The sequence below is a fragment of the Danio rerio genome, chromosome 23, assembly GCF_052040795.2.
Source record: "Danio rerio strain M-AB ecotype USA chromosome 23, GRCz13ab, whole genome shotgun sequence".
Classification (NCBI taxonomy): domain Eukaryota; kingdom Metazoa; phylum Chordata; class Actinopteri; order Cypriniformes; family Danionidae; genus Danio; species Danio rerio.
In genome coordinates, this window is record NC_141043.1 from 14,625,857 (window position 1) to 14,645,374 (window position 19,518).

Consider the following 19,518-nt stretch of genomic DNA (forward strand, 5'->3'; position numbering starts at 1 on the left):
GTTTAGGTTCACTTTCAGCTTTTAGTAACACTTTTTTGACCAAAGCACAAAAAAGAACAAGTTTTTTACAGGCATTTTCTGTGCATTCTGTACCAGGTCAATGTGCAGTATAAACACTGAATACTTAAATGATTGCTAAAATGTTTTAGAATGTACCCCTCTTGATTGTCTTTTTTTTTTTATCCTGCTTTTAGGCTTGTTTTCTAGGTTTTGAGGTTGCTCTAAAGTACTTAAACTACATTGCTCCAGACTGGTGATGTCACATTTAGAATTGATGTGGGTTCTTATTTTAATACATTTACCCTCTGTTATATATAGCATTTCTTCATTGAAGGGCAGGCAGGCATGGTGGCCCAGTAATGCACAACACAACAACATTTCAAAAAGCATACATTAAGCTCACAACTCAGTGAACTTTTAGAAAGCAAACATTGGCTGTTTCTCAATTCCAAGAATGCAAGTACTTCCAGGTGTCGAGAACGAACTCGGGAGACCACGAGAACAGAGAACACGTCCTGTGAGAAACATTACAACATTCATACAATGATTTATTGTTTTTCCCCTTTTCAAAATATATACTATTCATAAAAACTTTATAAATATACGTTGCACAATATAAATAAAAAATATTTGAATACAAATTTCAGCAAATAACCACTGTCAATGTGTTTATTATTTTATTAAGATGTTCATGGTAGTTTTCTTTCACCGTTTCATTTAGGGAAACCTAAATCAATAATATCTCTCCTGAGATAAATAAGTTCTATCTCTGAACTTTAATAATAAATCTAAATAAATTGCTGCGCTTCCCACCTCCAGTCCCAATGACTTCTGGGACTTCTAGAGCGAGTTCGGTGTTCAAGTCTGCATTGATGCATCCTCGATATCAAGAACGCATCTGGGAAATTTCACGCGTACTCGGTTCTTGCGGTCTTGAGTATTAGAATTAAACTTTGGCAGCTGATGATGACATTACACGAGAACACGAGGACGCAAGCCCATTAAACTTACAACGCAATGAAAATGCTCCCAACCACTAGGTGGCAGAGGAACACAGATTACTTCTGGTTGAATGGAACAGCAATAATCTCTAGACACCACAAGAAATCTGTTACAATTTGTTGCTACCAATGAGCAAGAAGTGGGTTTTACCTCAGGTCATGATCGTCTGCAACTTCTGTGTAATGAGCGAATACCCATGAGATTAGGGTTACCACTTTTAATACAAAAAAATAAGGGACGCATACTGCAGCAGGGGCCACATCCCTAATCACATGCCCAATAGCATGTCAGTGTTGGTAAATCGCAACTTAAAATATGTTTTCAGGAAAGTGTAAACACGTAGACATTGAAATAAACTAGTCTTTAATTGACATCTGTGTGAACAGATGCAGTCAGTATTTCTTTTTTACAACTCTCCAACACTGATAAAGCTGATGTTATGTTTAATAGTGTGGTACACCTGTGTTAACTTAGTTGCTGTAACCTAGAGGAGAGAAAATACTAATGAACCTAATTTTAAAGGGTGGTATTGATAACAGATTTTGGCTAAAATATTTGTCATTATTTGCAGTATCATCTAACAAAAGCACATACATAAACTAGATACAAACAAGTGTGTTTCTTTTGTTCTGTTGTCCTGTAGACACCTTTCTGCTGAGAGAACATCTGAAAGAATGTTGAAAACGAGTACTGAAACGAGTAAGAGTAATGAAAGCTTAAAGTTTGCTTTCGGAAATTTTGCTGTGTTGTGAGTTAATGATTGCTTTATAAAATGCCATTGTGCTGTGCACTACTGGGCCCATGTAGACAGAAAGAGAAAAAACTAATTGGACTCAGTTTTCCTTATTTCATTAAAAATCTACTCGCAATTCTATTCATTCTAAAGTGATTACAAGTGTGTTTCTTTTGTTCTGTTGTCCTGTAGACGCCTTTCTGCTGAGAGAACATCTGAAAAAATGTTGAAAATGAGTACACACAGTTGAAGTTAGAATTATTAGCCTTCCTGAATTATTATATACAGTTGAAGTCATGTTTATTAACCCCCCTGTGAGGTGGATTTTATACTCTTTAAAGTGTGAAGTTAATATATATATTCAAAGTGTATGTATATAATCTGCTTGTAGACTTGCATACCATTAGAAGAATTACCTTGTAGACTTGCATACCATTAGAAGAATTACCATATCACAAGAACTGGATAAGTTATATAGTTACCAGGTTTGGGTCAGGGGTTAACCTAGGTGGAAATTGAGGTCAGGGGTTAACCTAGGTGGAATTTGTGTAATATATGGAGAACAAAGGAAAACAACGGATGTAAAAGGGTATTTAAATAAGGCCATAACATGAGTGAGTTAGAATTTTTCAGACAGAGATGCTACTGGGGGTCTCCTGAAAGTTCTCCTTTGTTGTCGACAATAAAGTATATTCTTCTGATATTCATAACCTCCAGACTGAGTTTGATTTAGTAAGAGAAGAACCAAGAAAACCACTACATTTGGCGTCCCTCTGGGTGGGCTGGAAAGGAGCAGGACTGGTGTTGCTGTGCATGCTGGACTGGAGAGAAAACACAAATATGTGGCCACAATAAAAAACGGTAAGCGATTTTATGCTTATTAGTTTGTGTTTTTTCTGCCAGGACCTGCTTGTACAGGTAAATACACTTGAACTGTTTCTCCAGCTTTAAAGAATTAAAAGTAAATGTAAAAAAGATATTAAAGAAAAAAGGGGTTTTGAATAACAGAAGAAAAAGAATTTGCATGCAAATGATCTGTGTTTTCCTAAGAGGGCCTTGATGGATAGGATAAACATTAACTAGTAACTGTTACTCAGATTTGGAAAATTATTAATGATATAAGATATGCATAGAGCATTTATAGGTTTTTAAGATAGAGTCTTCAATGTGTTGTGACAGTTAAGAGATTAAAGCAGAGTAAGGTATGCAAATGATCTGTGTTTTCCTAAGTGGGCCTTGATGGATAGGATAAACAATCACTAGTGACTGTTACCCAGATTTGGGAAATTAATAATGATGTAAGAAATGCATAGAGCATTTATAAGTTTTAAGAGAGAGTCCTTAATGTGTGGTAACAGTTAAGAGATTAAAGCAGATTAAAGTAGAGAGATGCGCGCTAAGACCTACGATACCGCTTTGTTAAATGAGATAAACAAAGGGCTGCATGGGTAGGCGAAAGCCTGTGGTTACCGCTCTAAGGTTAGAGGGCTGCTCGGACAGGTCACTCAAGAGGAGTGTAGTGTAGAGTATTTATTTAATTGAAGTGTTTGTGTATTTGCTGCTTCAGATTGTGGCAAAATAGTCCACATTGGTGGGCAGAGAAGACTGCCTTCCTCCTCCTTGAATGGAATGAGGATGGGGGGATGCAGCTCCTGTTACACTGAGTGGAGGAGAGGAGTGAATGAGAAGAGGAAAAGTAATAAGATTAGAAGTGTGAATGTGTTTAAAAGTATGTTTTCAATAAGGAGTAGGTTAAAATAATGATTATAGTATATTATAATACAAAAGGAGGGCTGCATATGTGTGGTGTGATTTAAAGAACAATAGGAATAGTGATTGATGCAGTTTAAGAGAAGAGATTATGATATAAAGAGAGGAGTCTCTTAAATTAAAACTAATGGAACATGTGCATTTAAAAAACACAGAGTAAAAAGCAGAAGAATAAACATTTTTCTGAAATTATCTTTGTGTTTTAAGTTTGAATATGTTAAAAAAAAGAAAAATAGGCAGAGTGAACTGAAATTACTGACATAGCAATGAGTGAAAGACAGTCTGCTCCAGGATGGGGGTAAGAGAGAGATTTATGGTGTCCATGTGTGAACAATAGATTGCCTATTTACAGCACTAGAGAAACAGAGAAGAGGAGAGTTAATGAGAGGAGATCAAACTATAGATGAAATAATGACATAGACATTAACATAATTTGGATAGAATATAAGTTATTACTGAGTAGATAAATTATAAAGTAGTATAGTAAGATAAATTAGATGAGGAAAAACTAATAATAGAGTTATATTATATAGAAGAGTTTGAAACTTTACTAATGAAAAAGAATAAATGAAGTCATAGTGATCAATATATATAGAGATAAAGGAAGTATAGAGTAAAAGAATGTATTAATAAACAAATAGATTTACTAAATAAGTATGAATAAATAACATATAAGTTAGTTCTTTGATTGAGAATAAAATAGAAAAAGAAAACTTGAAAAATAAATAGTGATTAATTGAAGATTTATTTATAAAATGTGTAACAAAATAAGCTTTAAAATGTATAAGAAAACCTAAGAGCTAAAAACTCAAATTACAGAAAGGAAAAAGAATAAAATAGAAACAGGAAAAAATAAGTCCACTGTTTCATAGATAAAATTAGATGTTTAAAATATGCTTACAATATAGGCACATTGAACAGATAAGATAAAAAGAAAAAAGCAGTAACAATTTAAAGAAATAATTGACTTTAGAGAATTTGATTGGATTTAAGGAAAAAAAAATGTTTTGTCATCTTTCTCAAAGTCAGCTATGTCATTTGTTTGTAGTAAAGTACAGTGATTCAGATGAAAATCATAGAAGCTAGGTAAATGTTAAAGAATGTGTTAGAGTGAGTTTAAAAGATTAATACATGTAAAAGTTTATGCAGTAAGAAGCTAAATTGATAAGTAAACATTGCAATTCAAAAATGAAAAATGCTTTTAGTAAATAAATATGTGAATTTAATTAATAATATTAACTTTGAGCTATAGCAGTAATGATTTTTAACAGTTATTCCAGATATTGGGCCACCATGTAATACTATTAAATTAAATCAGGTATGGAAAAACAGATATGGAAATAAAAATGCAATACTAAAATACGTGACAGAGAAAATAAAAGATAAGTTAATGACAAATGGCAAACAGAAGAAACATTTGATGCAAGCAGTGAGAAAATAGAAACTGAGTATAGAAAATGTTACGATGTAAAAATGACCGGTTAGTAAAGGAACACTAGCATAGATGAGGAGAAATGTAAAGTAAAGCATAATCTGAAGCTAAAGAAATTATTTAGAAGAACACTGAAGAAATAGAAAATTAAACATTTACATATGATAAAATGATTGTGAATTAGAGAAAAATAAACTGTTAAACCGTAAAAAGGAGAAAATAGATGAGAGGAGTCTCCATTTGATGAAAAAAAAATGGGAAAGAAGGAAAGACTTTTATGAGCTAAATTCCATATATTACTTAAGAGGACATAGGGATGGACTTTGGGGGACTGTGGTCTCTTACCTACTAGACATCTCTGAGTGCACTGGCAAATGGAAAAGGTGTTTGAAAAACACAATGGACAAACTGTTGGCTGTGGACATTTGTGAAAGCAGTGAGGCAGACACTGCATGCCCAGGAATTACTGAGGACTGGAAAGGCTACTTATGTTCAGAGACACTAAAAAGAGGCAAACAAGCTAATGATGAACTGATCAAAGAGAAAAAGCGCTCCACCAGAACTTTACAACAGCTCAATGAAAGAAGCCAGCACTAAGAAAGAAGGGGGAAACACTGTGCCCTGATATGGACACCACAGAAAAGACTACACCAATCTATGAACCAGTTGTCTTCTCAGGGTGTGAGGAGGGGGAGTCTGGCAGTCCATCTCAAAGCAGTCGACCTATAGTCCAAATTGAGTACAATGTGACCACTCAGAGGGCAAAATAAGAGCAAAAGTGTAGCTACCCATTCTTGTATCAAATCAGACTCCTATCAATATGATAAAAAGAACAGTATCATGTAAACTGTAAGAAAAGTCTTAGATTATAATGTACGATGAAACTTTAAATGTGGAATGTTGAAATGATAACTTATGAAGAATGTTAAATTATTTTGGTTCATTTTCATAGGTTAACTCGTAGAGATTATTGAACATAGGAGGATAAATTATAATGCATGGTGGTGATAAAAAAGGTAATAAAAGACAGTTTTTGATAACTAAAAAAAAATAATTTGGGTTAGAAGTTGATGGAGTTAAGTATTTAAGTTAAAATTAGGGAAAACTTAAAATTATGTCAGAAATTAAGACAGAAAAGTGATTTATACTTGAAGAAAAAAAAAAAAAGTTAAATTAACTTACAGTGTTGATCAGGTCAAAAAGTAACAATTCTAAATGTACTAAAATAATATTTGAAAGAGAAAAGTGTTTAAAAACAGAAAATAGGTTGTTTTACATATGTGAAGAAATAATTAAAAGCAAAAAAAAAAAATTAAGGACTAAAGATGAATAATCAGATCAGATAGAGAGGAACCTATAAAGAACTCCAGTGATTTTTCAGTCAACTGATAAAAAATTACAACAAAAGTTTATGAATAACCAGTTTGATGTGAGAGCAGGAAGGAATTAGGAGCTGAAAATGCTGAAAAGCGAAAAATGGTATAATATACAATTATTAAGGGTAAGTGTCAAATTTTAATAATGATTAACGTTCAGGACATAAAGGTAGACAAAATTAAACAGCATAGGGAGGATTAATTAAAATTAAACCAGATGCAGGTTTGCTATGCTAGAATAGGCATTATTGAAACTTTTGAGAACATAGCAATAAGAGAAATACTTAGATATGTTATGGCATTTCTAATTAAAGTCAATTTCAATTCGGTTGTGATTGTGTAGGTGACTAATAAAATGGATTTTATTTTAATTTGATTAAAATTTAATTTTTGATGATGGCATTAGTCAAAACAGGCAAAATTAGATGTTGTAAAGTTTATGACTTAAGAACAATCAGTGATAGAGAATTTCTCAGCAGAGGTTCATAACACACACTGTATTTAAATGTTTTCCTTTGGAGGTCAAATATTTTAAAGTAATTGATTTCTGTTCAGGTAATTATCAGAGGAGGGTAGACACTTGGTTACACTTAAAGTAAATAGGCTGATTTACATAGTTACATACGTTAGAATGCATAAAAGAATTTAGAATATTTCGTGATGGATATTGTAAAGTGTAGGATTTAGTTATCTGCAGGTACATCTAGCTCAAGCTAAGTAAAAGACAGAAATAAAACTTTTTAGGGATGAGGGTTTAGTGTTAACAAGATTCTGTATCTATTCTAGATGCAATAATAACTGTTAAGCTGATAAATAAAAAATAGATTTTACATTAAAGAAAATAGGGTAGCAGGTCTAATAATAGTATAGAGTCACAACCTTAATTAGATTATAGTACAAATAAACAACGTACTAGTCTTTATGAACAAAGGGAAGCAAAAAAGATAGGTATGATTTTTGTAATAGGAAGTACAGATTGTTGATACAACAGCATTTCTAGATATTGTCATTGGTGATGTACATGGATTGAATCAAGGGTGAAGTGATAAGGAAAATTAAGCAGCAAGCAAAATGATTTGAAAAAAGTGATCGCCTTTTTGAATGCAGTGATTAGTGAATTGTTGTACACATGTGACATCTGTGCAAAGTAGAATGTGAGTAAAAGATCAGCAATAGGTCTAATGGATTATTCAAGAACTTCATTGTAGATGTTGTGAAATGATAAAATTAGCTTAGGGCAAGAGATACAAGCTTTTGGGCATGATAGTTGTGGTAGATTAGTGAAGGTAATTCCATCAGCAGAGCAGGGAAGAATAAACAGTTATTACATTTAAGACAAGAGAAGTCTCAGATTTGCAATACCTTCAGAAATAAGTTTAATGTGTCTGCATTTAAAAATAAATTAGAGTAATTAAAGTCAATTAAAGTGAATAAAGGGAATTAAGTAGATAAATAAGTGGATATATGACTCAGTGAATAGATAATTAAATGTATTGATAAAGTATTGGAAAAAAAAAAATTGAGCAATTACACATAATTGTAAGGAATGATTGAAAGAGCTGAAGATGATCCTTCAAGGCCTAGTTTAACAAGATGTGTTAAAATAATATACCTTTTGCATTAATAAGTGATTGCATGAAAACTGACAGAAACAAGCAACTAACATTGCATGAAATACTATTGGGTCGACCCTTGCATGTAATCTCGTATTTAACCTTGTGGAATGTTTGGAGAACATTTCTAATGCATTGGAAAGAGGTTTGGTCTTTTATGAGGAAACTAACTGCCATGTGCAAAGCGATATCTGTACAGGAAACCAGAAAGGACCAGAAGCAGGAGATTAATCCGGTGATCGAGTATATCTGAGGTGCTCTGGAGAAAGTGGAGTGAAGTCAGGAGAAATGGACCTTATGCCAAGGTTACCAAAGGGGATGCCATCAACTGGATACCATCTGGACCACAGCACAAGACAGCCAAAGGAAAAAGCTCCAGCAAGAGAAAGCTAACGGGAAACAGAGGAGGCAGAAAATCCCAAAGCTCAAACCAACGAATTGCAAAGTGTGGCAGAAGCAGTTCATCAGAACAGTTAAAAGAGTAATTCTGATTATATACCTGAGTGAGAAATACAGAAGGTGCCACAAGTTCAAGTGATGATAATCACCACAACTTCAGGTTATAGACTCTCAACATAAAGTCTCTAGCAACACTTTTTAAGGCTAGAACAAAACAAAGAATGCTCGCAAGTATGTGCCAGATTTAGGGTAAAAAAGATGAACTAGTGCTAAAAATTTTTATAGTTTAGATAAAGAAGAGGATGATGAAGAGGATCCATGCCTTGGGTGCTAAGTGCTAGTAACCTCTACCCCAAAACGGCGGCTCTCTACGATACGCAAAGTATCTGGGCTGAAGATCAACGTATTCTACTGATTATGTTTTGTGGGTGTTAGATTAGAATATTGTGTTGTGACCCTAGATTGGGAGATTGTGCATGTTTATTTTTTGTTTTAGTTTTATTTTTTACTGTATGTTAAATAATCATGACCACCAGAAGCAAATAGATAACTAATTGTATGCTTAAAATACTACTTTTATGATTATATCAACAAAATAGAATCAAGTCTTTTACTGTGTCCTCGTCAAAACAGGACACAGAGGTTTGGCGTGATTCTATTCCAAAGTGCAATTACATGATTTGGTCATTTGTAATAATACTGTGACATATATTTGTCATTAGGTAATATGGCTGAGGGCTAGATCATAGAGTTGCACTATGGGCCAAAAGCAAGACTATTAAGACTTAAAGTCTTAAGAGGAGGGATTATATGAGGTGGATTTTATACTCTTTAAAGTGTGAAGTTAATATATATATTCAAAGTGTATGTATATAATCTGCTTGTAGACTTGCATACCATTAGAAGAATTACCTTGTAGACTTGCATACCATTAGAAGAATTACCATATCACAAGAACTGGATAAGTTATATAGTTACCAGGTTTGGGTCAGGGGTTAACCTAGGTGGAAATTGAGGTCAGGGGTTAACCTAGGTGGAATTTGTGTAATATATGGAGAACAAAGGAAAACAACGGATGTAAAAGGGTATTTAAATAAGGCCATAACATGAGTGAGTTAGAATTTTTCAGACAGAGATGCTACTGGGGGTCTCCTGAAAGTTCTCCTTTGTTGTCGACAATAAAGTATATTCTTCTGATATTCATAACCTCCAGACTGAGTTTGATTTAGTAAGAGAAGAACCAAGAAAACCACTACACCTGTTTAATTTTTCTCCAATTTCTGTTTAACGGAGAGAAGATTTTTTTTTTTTTACACATTCTAAACATAATTGTTTTAATAACTCATTTTTAATAACTGATTTATTTTATCTTCGCCATGTTGACAGTATATCTGACTAGATATTTTTCAAGACTCGATATTTTTAAAGGCTTAGGTTAACTAGAATAACTAGGCAAGTTAGGGTAATTAGGCAAGTTACTGTATAACGATGGTTTTTTCTGTAGACTATTGAAAATATATATAGCTCAAAGGGCTAATAATTTTGACCTTAAAATGGTTTAAAAAAAAATAAAAACTGCTTTTATTCTAGCTGAAATTATACAAATAAGACTTTCTCTAGAAGAAAAAATATTATCAGACATACTGTGAAAATTTCCTTGTTCTGTTAAAAATCATTTGGGAAATATAAAAAACTAAATTCAAAGAGGGGCTAATAATAATAATAATAATAATAATAATTCCTTACAATTATATAGCGCTTTTCCGGCGCTTTACACATAGGGGGGAATCTCCTCATCCACCACCAGCGGCAACATCCACCTGGATGATGTGACAACAGCCATTTTGCACCAGACCAAACACCACACACCAGCTGATAAGTGGAGAGGAGACAGAGTGATGAAGCCAAATATGATATGGGGATGGTTAGGAGGCCATAATGGACATATGCCAGTGGGCAAATTTGGCCAGGATGCCGAAAACCCCTACTCTTTTTCGAAGGACATCCTGGGATTTTTATGACCACAGAGAGTCAGGACCTCGGTTTAACGTCTTATCTGGAAAAGCATTGAGTGGTACAGAGTCTCTGACACTATACTGGGGCATTAGGACCCACACAGACCACAGGTTGGGCGCCCCCCCTTGTCTCACTAACACCAATTATGGCAACAACCTAGCTTTCCCATGTGGTCTCCCACCAAGATACTGAGTTTATTATCTGGCCAAATCCGAAGGATAATGAGATTGTCTGACTTGTAGAGCATTTTACTGTATTACTGTATTAACACAAGTAGGACACAATTGTAATAAATGTGCATTCATTAACAAAATAGTAATTAAGGGTTACTAAAATTACCAAATGTACAATAAATGGAGTGCATAAGCGAGTCATGAAGGTGATTAAGTTAGGGTACGGTAAACCTTTTTCTAAAATAAGAAAGAACTGAGGAAGTTTTGTTATTAATTAATATCAGTTATAAGCATCTAATTAATTAGAATATTTTATACTGAAACACACAATGCCAAAGTCTCTCTTAGAGGGTTGGGAAGTGGTATATTCACACTTCTGCTGTTGATGCAGTGGTTGGAAGATGTTGGATCTTCTTGGAAGTCTTGAAGCATGTATGAGCAGACGTAGCTCTCTTGAGCTTTGAGAAGAAGAAATTTGTTTATTTTGGAACACACTGAACTGGAGATTTCTGGAGGTGGTGGTTCTGATGTCGGGGACACGTCGACATCTTTATCCATGAACAAAGAGTTCCTGGAAATCTGGGGCACGCAGATTTCTGGAGGTGGTAGTCTTGAAGCTATGGTTTCAGACACCTTGGAAAAAGCACTGAAGCCAATTACCAAATCCTTGCTGAACACGCAGCAAAGTTCTGTGGTCTTTGAGCAATTCGGATAGCCTTTTCAAATCAAATCACTTTTATTGTCACATCATCAGCAGCACGTGTGCGAATACAACAGCATACTGCCAAAAAAAACAGGACAATGTAAAATTGACAGTGATATGTACAATGAAAAGGTGTACCCATAGTTGTAGGCATTATTGTTTTAAGTATCGGTTGGTTAAAGTGCAGCGCATGCTACATATTGATGGTTTGCAGTGAGGGGTATGGAAGAGTCTGTGTGAGGTGTGTTAAGTGTTCATCAGCCTGATAGTCTGAGGGAAAAAACTTTCCTTCAGTCGGCTGGTGCGTGACCGGATGCTGCGGAACCATCTGCCTGAGGGTAGCTGAGAGAAAAGTCTATGGCTTGGGTGGCTGGAGTCGCTGATGATTCTCTTGGCCTTCCTCATGCACCGCCTAGTGTAGATGTCCTGAAGGGAGGAAAGTTCACCTCCTACTACATGTCCAGCAGTTCGCACAATCCTATGTAGGCCTTTGCGATTGCTGCAGGTGATGTTTCCATACCAGGTGGTGATACAACCAGACAGGATGCTCTCCACAGTGCAGGTGTAGAACGAGCGGAGGATGTGGGGGCTCATTCCAAACCTCCTGAGACGCCTAAGGAAAAAGAGGCATTATTGTGCCTTCCTCTGCACTGTCTGTGTGAGCAGTCCATGTTAAATCCTCAGCCATGTGGACTCCAAGAAACTTGAAAGTGCTGACACTCTCTGATTGATGGTGATGGGGTGTGTTCTTTTTTCTCTCTCCTGAAATCCACTACGAGCACCTTGGTTTTGCTGATGTTAAGTGAGAGCCTAATCACCGATAACGATGAGATGGCCTACAGAGAGGAGTGGCACACTCAACCACCAGTGTCATCAGCAATTTTAACTATGACGTTGGAGCTGTGTTTGGCTGTACAGTCATGTGTGTACAGGGAGTACAGGAGTTGGCTGAGAACACAATCCTGTGGAGCACCAGTGTTGAGGATCAGTGTGGATGAGGTAATGTTGTTTATTCTGACCACCTTGCGTCTGCTTGACAGGAAGTCCAGGATCCAGTTGCACAGAGAGCTTTTTAGACCCAGAGCCTGGAGCTTCACCGCCAGCTTGGCAGGCACTATGGTGTTGAATGCTGAGCTGTAGTCCACAAATCGCATTCTCACATATGTGTTTTTGTTTTCCCGATGAGACAGAGCAGTGTGCAAGGTTAAAGCAATTGCATCTTCGGTGGAGCGTTAATTTCTGTATGCAAATTGCAGAGGGTCAGTGTGAGCGGGCAGTACTGAGCAGATGTGCTTTTTAATCAGCTTCTCAAAGCACTTGCTGAAGATGGGTGTCAGAGCAACCGGACGGCAGTCATTCAAGCATGTGGTTTTAGCTGATTTCTGTATAGGCACAAAAGTAGCAGTCTTAAAGCATGCGGTAACCACAGACAGAGAGAGCGAGAGGTTAAAGATGTCCGTGAAAACTCCCGCTAGCTGGTGTTTGCATGCACACTCCGCTACAACTGCATACCACTCTCTTTCTTTGAGAGAATGTTTTTTATTCAGGATTGAAAAGGTGTCACCTTTCAAATCCAGTATTTTGACTGGATGATACTGTGAGTTGGTCGCTGGGAGGTGTCATCCAGAGTGTGACCGGCTTTTGCATAGTCATAGTACACCGGTTAACTATTATAATATTTAAGAGTCTTAAGTATTTTCCCATGCATAATACACTTTCCAAACCACATATAATTTACCCAAGGCATTATTTGCAATATATAGAGTCTATTACTATGTAATATTGATCTTTACTTAAGCATTAATATATAAACAATTTTTTGATAAGCTTAAGAAAAAGGCCAGAGTTTAGTGCTAACTCTGCAGCATTTGTGTACATTGGAAATTAATTTCCACAAGTTAATTTCCACAAGTTCCTGGCTTTACCACTGATCACTACACTGCTTAAAGTGCACAACTAGTTCATTTAGTTTAACTATGCAAGTTAGGGCAGTTGAACAAATCATTTGCTTACAATGGTTTGTTAGACAATCAAAAAAATATTGCTTAAGGAGCTAATAATATTAACCATGAAATGTTTTAAAAATGTATTTAAAAAATTAAAACTGCTTTTATTCTAGCCAAAATAAAACAAATAAGACTTTCTCCAGAGGAAAACTGAAAACTGAGAATGTTCAAATACTGTGAACATTTCCTTGCTCTCTTAAACATAATTTGGGAAATATTTGAAAAAGAAAAAAATCACATGAGGGGGAATAATTTTGACTTAAACTGTAACTATTGAGATACAAAGCCACTCATAGGAGTACTGGTTTCCAACATTCTTTAAAATATATTCCTTCATCCTCAGCAGACAAAAGAAAATCAAACTTATTTGGAACGAGTGAGTGATTGATAACAGAGTCTTTTTTGTAAGCTGCTCTCTTATGTCATATGCACTTTAATGCATGTATGCATCATGGATGTTATCTCATTATGTCAACTATTTGCTTATTAATTGTGAAAATGTATTAAACTTAGACAGTTGTTGTACAAAGTAGATAGTGTCAAAGCAGCTCACCATAGATGAAGACAAGAGAATAAAAAGCCATAACAATATTTCAGATAGTGGAATATTCCAGCAAAAAATCTAAATTTGAGAATTCTAGGAAATGAAAACTAGTTCAGTTCAGTTTAGTATATTTCACTGTTGAAGGACGATCAACTGAAGAGCAGCTCCACCAGTCCCAACCAAGCAAGCCAAAGGTCACAGTGGCAAGGAACTAAAACTATACCAATTGATGGAAGTGAAGAACAAACCTCAGGAGAAGCCACAGGCTCTGTCAAGGTGACCAGTTCTCCTCTGGCAAAATGAATATACATATATGAATGTATTGAATTATTGTATGAACACTTGAGTGCATGGAACTAATAAAAAAGTAAATAATTCAGCTGACTGTGTTTACTTTTTTACTCATGCAATAAGTGTAAAAATAATACTTGTGCTTGTAGTATGCATAGTTGACATATGTATATATATATTAGGGCTGCATGATTTGGGAAAAATATCACATTGCGATTGTTAAAGGGTCACGAAACACCAAAACACATTTTTAGAGCTGTTGACAGTCTTATATGTGTCCCACACTGCTAAAAACACTATTAGGACACCTATATTTCACTAAAAAGTGTAAATTGGTTGTTTTTGCATTATTTCAAGCAAATTCGTACTTCCTGTTTCATTCCTGTATTCCAGCGTGTAGACTGGGCGTCTGTGCCAGAGTGAGTCTTATTACGTCTTACAGTGTGATGCATTAATGCATGAGTAAGGCTTGGTTCAAACCAATCAGCGCGCTCTATTGTGCAACTTCATTAATATTCATTAGTGTCACCGTGTTTACGCCACAGAGACGCCACGTTGTGTTGGCAAAACAAGCGTGAAGTGTTGCTTTTATAGTTTGCTGCCGTTAAGTTTCGTTTTCATTTTCTCTCTGTGAGAGCTCATCTGGATCACGTGTGGATTAACAGTGTACGCGACGCGCGACAACAATAACTTACGTGTCTAAGGAGGAACATTGTTTACCTGAGAAATCCGGATTCGCTTGTAGTATTCTCTCCATAAAGACGCGGCTCTAGTTGCTGTCTCTACAGATTTGGTAAGTGAGCGACCAGTCCTCTTTGTTTATTCAGTTTGTTCGTATCGAATTAAGTTAACTATTGCACTGAGTGCAAACATGTTAGCACCGCATTTTGTGACCGGAATAACACACATGGCTTTCTGACGCTACCTGCCGTGTGCATCTAAGTTTACGGGAAATGCAGAATTTTTTTTCTCTCATTCGCCGTGCGGTATCAAACATTGCATGACAAATACACGCTTAGAGCAGTTCCTCGAATCAAATATCTCGTTTGTCACGAGGGGCATGAATGAATTCCCTGAATGAAAGAGCCAAACTGCAGTTAAAGTCCAACATTTAATAATTTGGCAAATAATTCGACTACAGATGTCCATGTAGGTTAAACACCATCCCTTTCTCCTGTGTGTATTTTGACTGAAACTCGGCGCGTGCCCAAATAGACACTCCCACACCCTCCCACTTTAGTTCCTCCGACACTCCCCCCTAAACAGAGCTTGACACGCCCACTTTTCTGACTTTTTCCAAAGTAGAGGTGTGAAAACACCCTGCTGAAACGAGGGGGTTTCATGGCCCTTTAAGGTCAAAATTGCAATTTACAATTGCGATACGATAAACAAGTGATATGACTCAACTTGCTTGTTATCAAGAAAAATGCACACACAGATTACTAATAATGCTGAAATGTTACGTTGTTACGTGAATGTTATGTTGTTACGTGATGTAGCAATTTACGTTTGGCAAATTTTGCACAGTACCTCTTTCTGCTCAGTGTCCGATATCCTGAAGCCAAAATATGGCCAAATAACAGAGGTAGCATTTTTTCTGGGCACAAGTTCAGTGTCGGTCTGTTCTGTATCCATTTTCTCCCGTCTCCACACTGTGCTGCAGAAAGTCACAAGACCACAAGCACGCGCGCTACACGAGACTCCTGTTTGAGCATTGCTGAAGCAGCAGTGCTGCGATTCTTTTGGCGCTGGGTCTATTTTTGCCGCGCTGCTCACGCTCAATTAAAGTGACAGTGCATTGCTCTGTGACTCTGCATTGATAGTGCATTCTGCTGTGGCGAACCCGGATTAATAAAGGGACTAAGCCGACAAGAAAATGAATAATTGAAAAAGGCCTAAAACATCCTAACAATTTAAAACCAAATGACATATCACAGGCGATTGTTTTCTGAGTGCACCAGACATGAATGACACTCAGAGCTTGAGAAGCATACAGTACTATATGATCTATATAATTTGTAAAATATAGAATTGCAGGTTAAAGAAACAGCATAGGAGGAGGTTGCCGTAAGCCTTAGTGCAGATGAAAAAGTTTTTTTTTTGTTTTTTTTAAAGGTGTATTTATATATATATATATATATATATATATATATATATATATATATATATATATATATATATATATATATAGAGAGAGAGAGAGAGAGAGAGAGAGAGAGAGAGAGAGAGAGAGAGAGAGAGAGAAAGAGAGATGTAACTAGATAGAATAGACAGAGATAGGTTGATCTCTGCAGCAGCTGAGACATAGCTGGTGTGAAAGGCAAACGCCTGCGTGCTGCTTCTGCTCTCCATACGCGCTGCTCACGCACTGCTTTCGCTTGAGGTGTGAAACAGGCGTAAGTAGGGTTGGGTATCGTTTGTTTTTTTTTCGATATTTTTTATTTGACAAAATATTTTTTTAAATCATTTTAATAGAAAAATATAATTACAGTTTAAAGTAAACATCGATTCATATTGTATTACATAAATACATTTCCTTTGATCATTTGTTGGTTAGCATGAATTTAGGATTTGCATTATGAAATTACATTAGCTTACTATTAACCTGTGGGGTTTTAGGAGCACATTTAAACATATACATCACAAAATACTTAACATTATTCGAAGTCATTTGTTTTCATGCATCACTCTGCAGTCTTCATAAACAAGATAATTAAATAACTTAAACTCAAAATAATCTTCCTTGTTCATTTATTTGACCAGGAATGCTATACTGGTGTAGGATAACACATTTCTAACATTCAAGAACATCAAGACACATTGTTGCTCCTGTAAACATTCCTTTATTCATTCATTTATAAACAAAAATTATTCTGGAGTCATAATAAGTCTTATTTCTTATTGTTTATTTCGTGAATAAAAGCCGTTTTTAATTTAAATTAAAATAAGGTCAGTATTATTAGCCTCCTTAAGAAATATTTACTGTATATTTTGATATACACAACAAATCAGTTACAAAATAATTTGACTAATTATTTTAACTTTCATAGTTAACTGATTAAGTGTAAATTACACTTTAATCTGAATAAAAGACTATAAAATACTTAAAGGGACCTTGTCTGAATACAAATGTCCTGCCAAATAACTAGTGAAATGTTCTGCACTGACTGTCAGCATGGGGAAGATAAAAATGTAGATATTAGAAATAAGTTAGTTAAACTATTATGTCTAAAAATGTGCTATAAATAAATCATGTGTTGAAGACGGAAATCAAAAATAAATTAAGGCAAAACTAAACAAGTTGAATATGATATGAGCGTGACTGAAAACTACATTTGATCAATGTGTTACATCTGTTAATTGCTACTTGCCGACTGAAAATTCACTGCATTTCTTAACGTAAAACTATTTACACTAGCTTTCTGATTAAAAATGGTCTCTGCATAGCCTAGGACTTCCTTAAAAGTGTTAAAATCGCTATTGAAAACAGAAGTCTAATATCATCAACGGTGGACATTTTGATGGTGTTTCACAACATGAACATGACTGAAGTTTAATCTTTTTATTACCTGTCTCAATTTGGGCGTCAACTTCTGACGAATGCGGGGATGCGCGCAGCACCGTCAGAGAGAGAGAGTGACACCTAAAGCACGCTCTGGGAGAGGCTCTGCCTTTGAGCCCTCAAAAGTGTCATTAAGTTGACATGTTTCCTTTTACACACAACTTTTGTAAAGACAGTTGCTGTGTAAGAATCCTTGCTTGTAAAATACGCGTTAGAATGCTTAGTTTAAGCAAATTGGATGAACGTGATCACGCGTGTTGATCTGACGAGTCGCTCTCACTCACCGAAAACCAGGCTGTATTGCACGCGTTGTGTGCGTCTGTTCCCTAGCGACAATAACAAATGCCCAATATTGCCTGTCCGTATTCCTCAAAGTTGTTTAGAATTAAATGTTTAGTGGTGCTGTGACACAACGCCTATGTGTGCCTTTTTTTTATGCACCCCTTTGATGCTTCCTCTTATGTCCTTGCCGCAGCACCGAAATTAGGCACCGGAATTCATACGCTTATTTAATACCGGTATATATATATATATATATATATATATATATATATATATATATATATATATATGACTGTAAAAAATTGCTGTTAAAAAGTGTCAGATTCTACAGTAAAATAATGTTTTTTCAATAAAACAGTAATATTCTGTTAAAAATTCTGTGCATTACTGACTGCTTGGACTTCCATACAATTCTCATTGAGATCCAACCGAAATTTGGTGTTTTTTGTGTCACTGTAATGGAGTGAGGGGCTAGTTTAGTTGGGCTCTTCACCCTTAAACTCATTTAATTAGACCAACTACTGTAATACAGAGTTTACAAAACACTTTTATTATAGCAATAAAGTGGGAAAGTCAATAGATAAATAAATCTACTTGTCTGAAATTTGTTCTGAGAAATGTTGTGGTATAGGTCTGGATGAAGAGCCTCATGCAATAGTTTTTATGCTTACTTGAAGATATTAATTTAATTAATAAGTGGAAACAGAAAAGATACCCATGTAATTACTTTACAGTTTAGAAATAACATACAAAAACAGTTCAGTTATGACAAAGACACACTCAGACCCCATGAATCAAACCTTGTACCTCAACAATGGTAACAGTTCAAATGTTTCATGCTGCAATGCATGCTGGTTGTGGCACAGTACAAATATCCCAGCATGCTTTGCGGCATGAATAAATGTAGTATAATGGTCTTACAGTATTCTTTATTTGTGTTTTATTTGTTTATGTTTAGACTTTCAGTTGCCTTTTTGTGATTTAAACTGTTAATTTTGTTAGTTGACACCATTGTTGAGGTTCATACGCTGATTTTTGATGTCTGTTTGAGTGCAACTTGCATCATAGAGCAGTGTTTTTGTCCAAGATATTCTTAAAACCTTCCAGAAATCATTGCCACATGTAATGTGAAACAACAGATTAAATATTGAATAAGAGCAGTTATTTATATTATTTTAAATTAGAACAGATTCTGCCATTTATTAGCAACATGAACATCACCAAATCTTATTTAAGTTTTTGGTTGACTTGTCACATCAAAAGAGCTTTTTAAACAAAGTTCTTATCAATTACAGCAGCCAGAATATATTACTGATATAAATGTCAGAGCTGAGAGCCCAACTAAAGCAAACTCTGTTCTCTATGATGGTGACGTAAAATGTTAACCTTTCTCTCTAGAAGAACTTTAGTAGATGTTATACAAAAATAAACATTTCAGTAATAAGTGTAGCAGGTGATGATGTTTGTAGAGTTGTTTAATCATCCACTGATCATTTAAATGATTTATTCGTTTGTTGTACTTCAGGTTATTTCATTATAAAGCTGTGACTAAAGTTGTAGTTTTGTATGTTCTGTTCTTGTTTTTTCCCTTCGGTATTTCTTCATTTGTTCATCGC

General features: G+C 35.4%; 1 protein-coding gene and 1 long non-coding RNA gene across 17 annotated transcripts in view; one reads left to right on the forward strand and one right to left on the reverse strand.

Annotated features, from left to right (window-relative positions):
* si:dkey-150i13.2 overlaps positions 1–19,518 on the forward strand; it is a 71,992-nt gene that overhangs the window by 19,726 nt on the left and 32,748 nt on the right. For 3 of the 16 annotated variants that reach the window (XM_087306724.1, XM_087306723.1, XM_087306716.1), the window contains one exon: positions 195–2,445. The exons of 7 other annotated variants lie outside the window; for them this stretch is intronic. In XM_087306724.1, the coding sequence (XP_087162850.1) occupies positions 195–257 (63 nt within the window). In that variant the 3' untranslated portion in view covers positions 258–2,445. Of the gene's footprint in view, positions 1–194; positions 2,446–8,125; positions 9,532–13,911; positions 14,145–19,518 lie in introns of those variants that run through there. 6 more of the 16 variants (XM_087306725.1, XM_087306718.1, XM_087306727.1 and 3 more) reach the window with 4 other exon arrangements.
* Positions 166–13,749, reverse strand: LOC147831245 (uncharacterized). Its single transcript, XR_015523342.1, has 2 exons — positions 9,584–13,749; positions 166–2,047 (listed from the first exon to the last, which is right to left on the reverse strand). It is a non-coding gene; the product is annotated as an uncharacterized LOC147831245 (long non-coding RNA).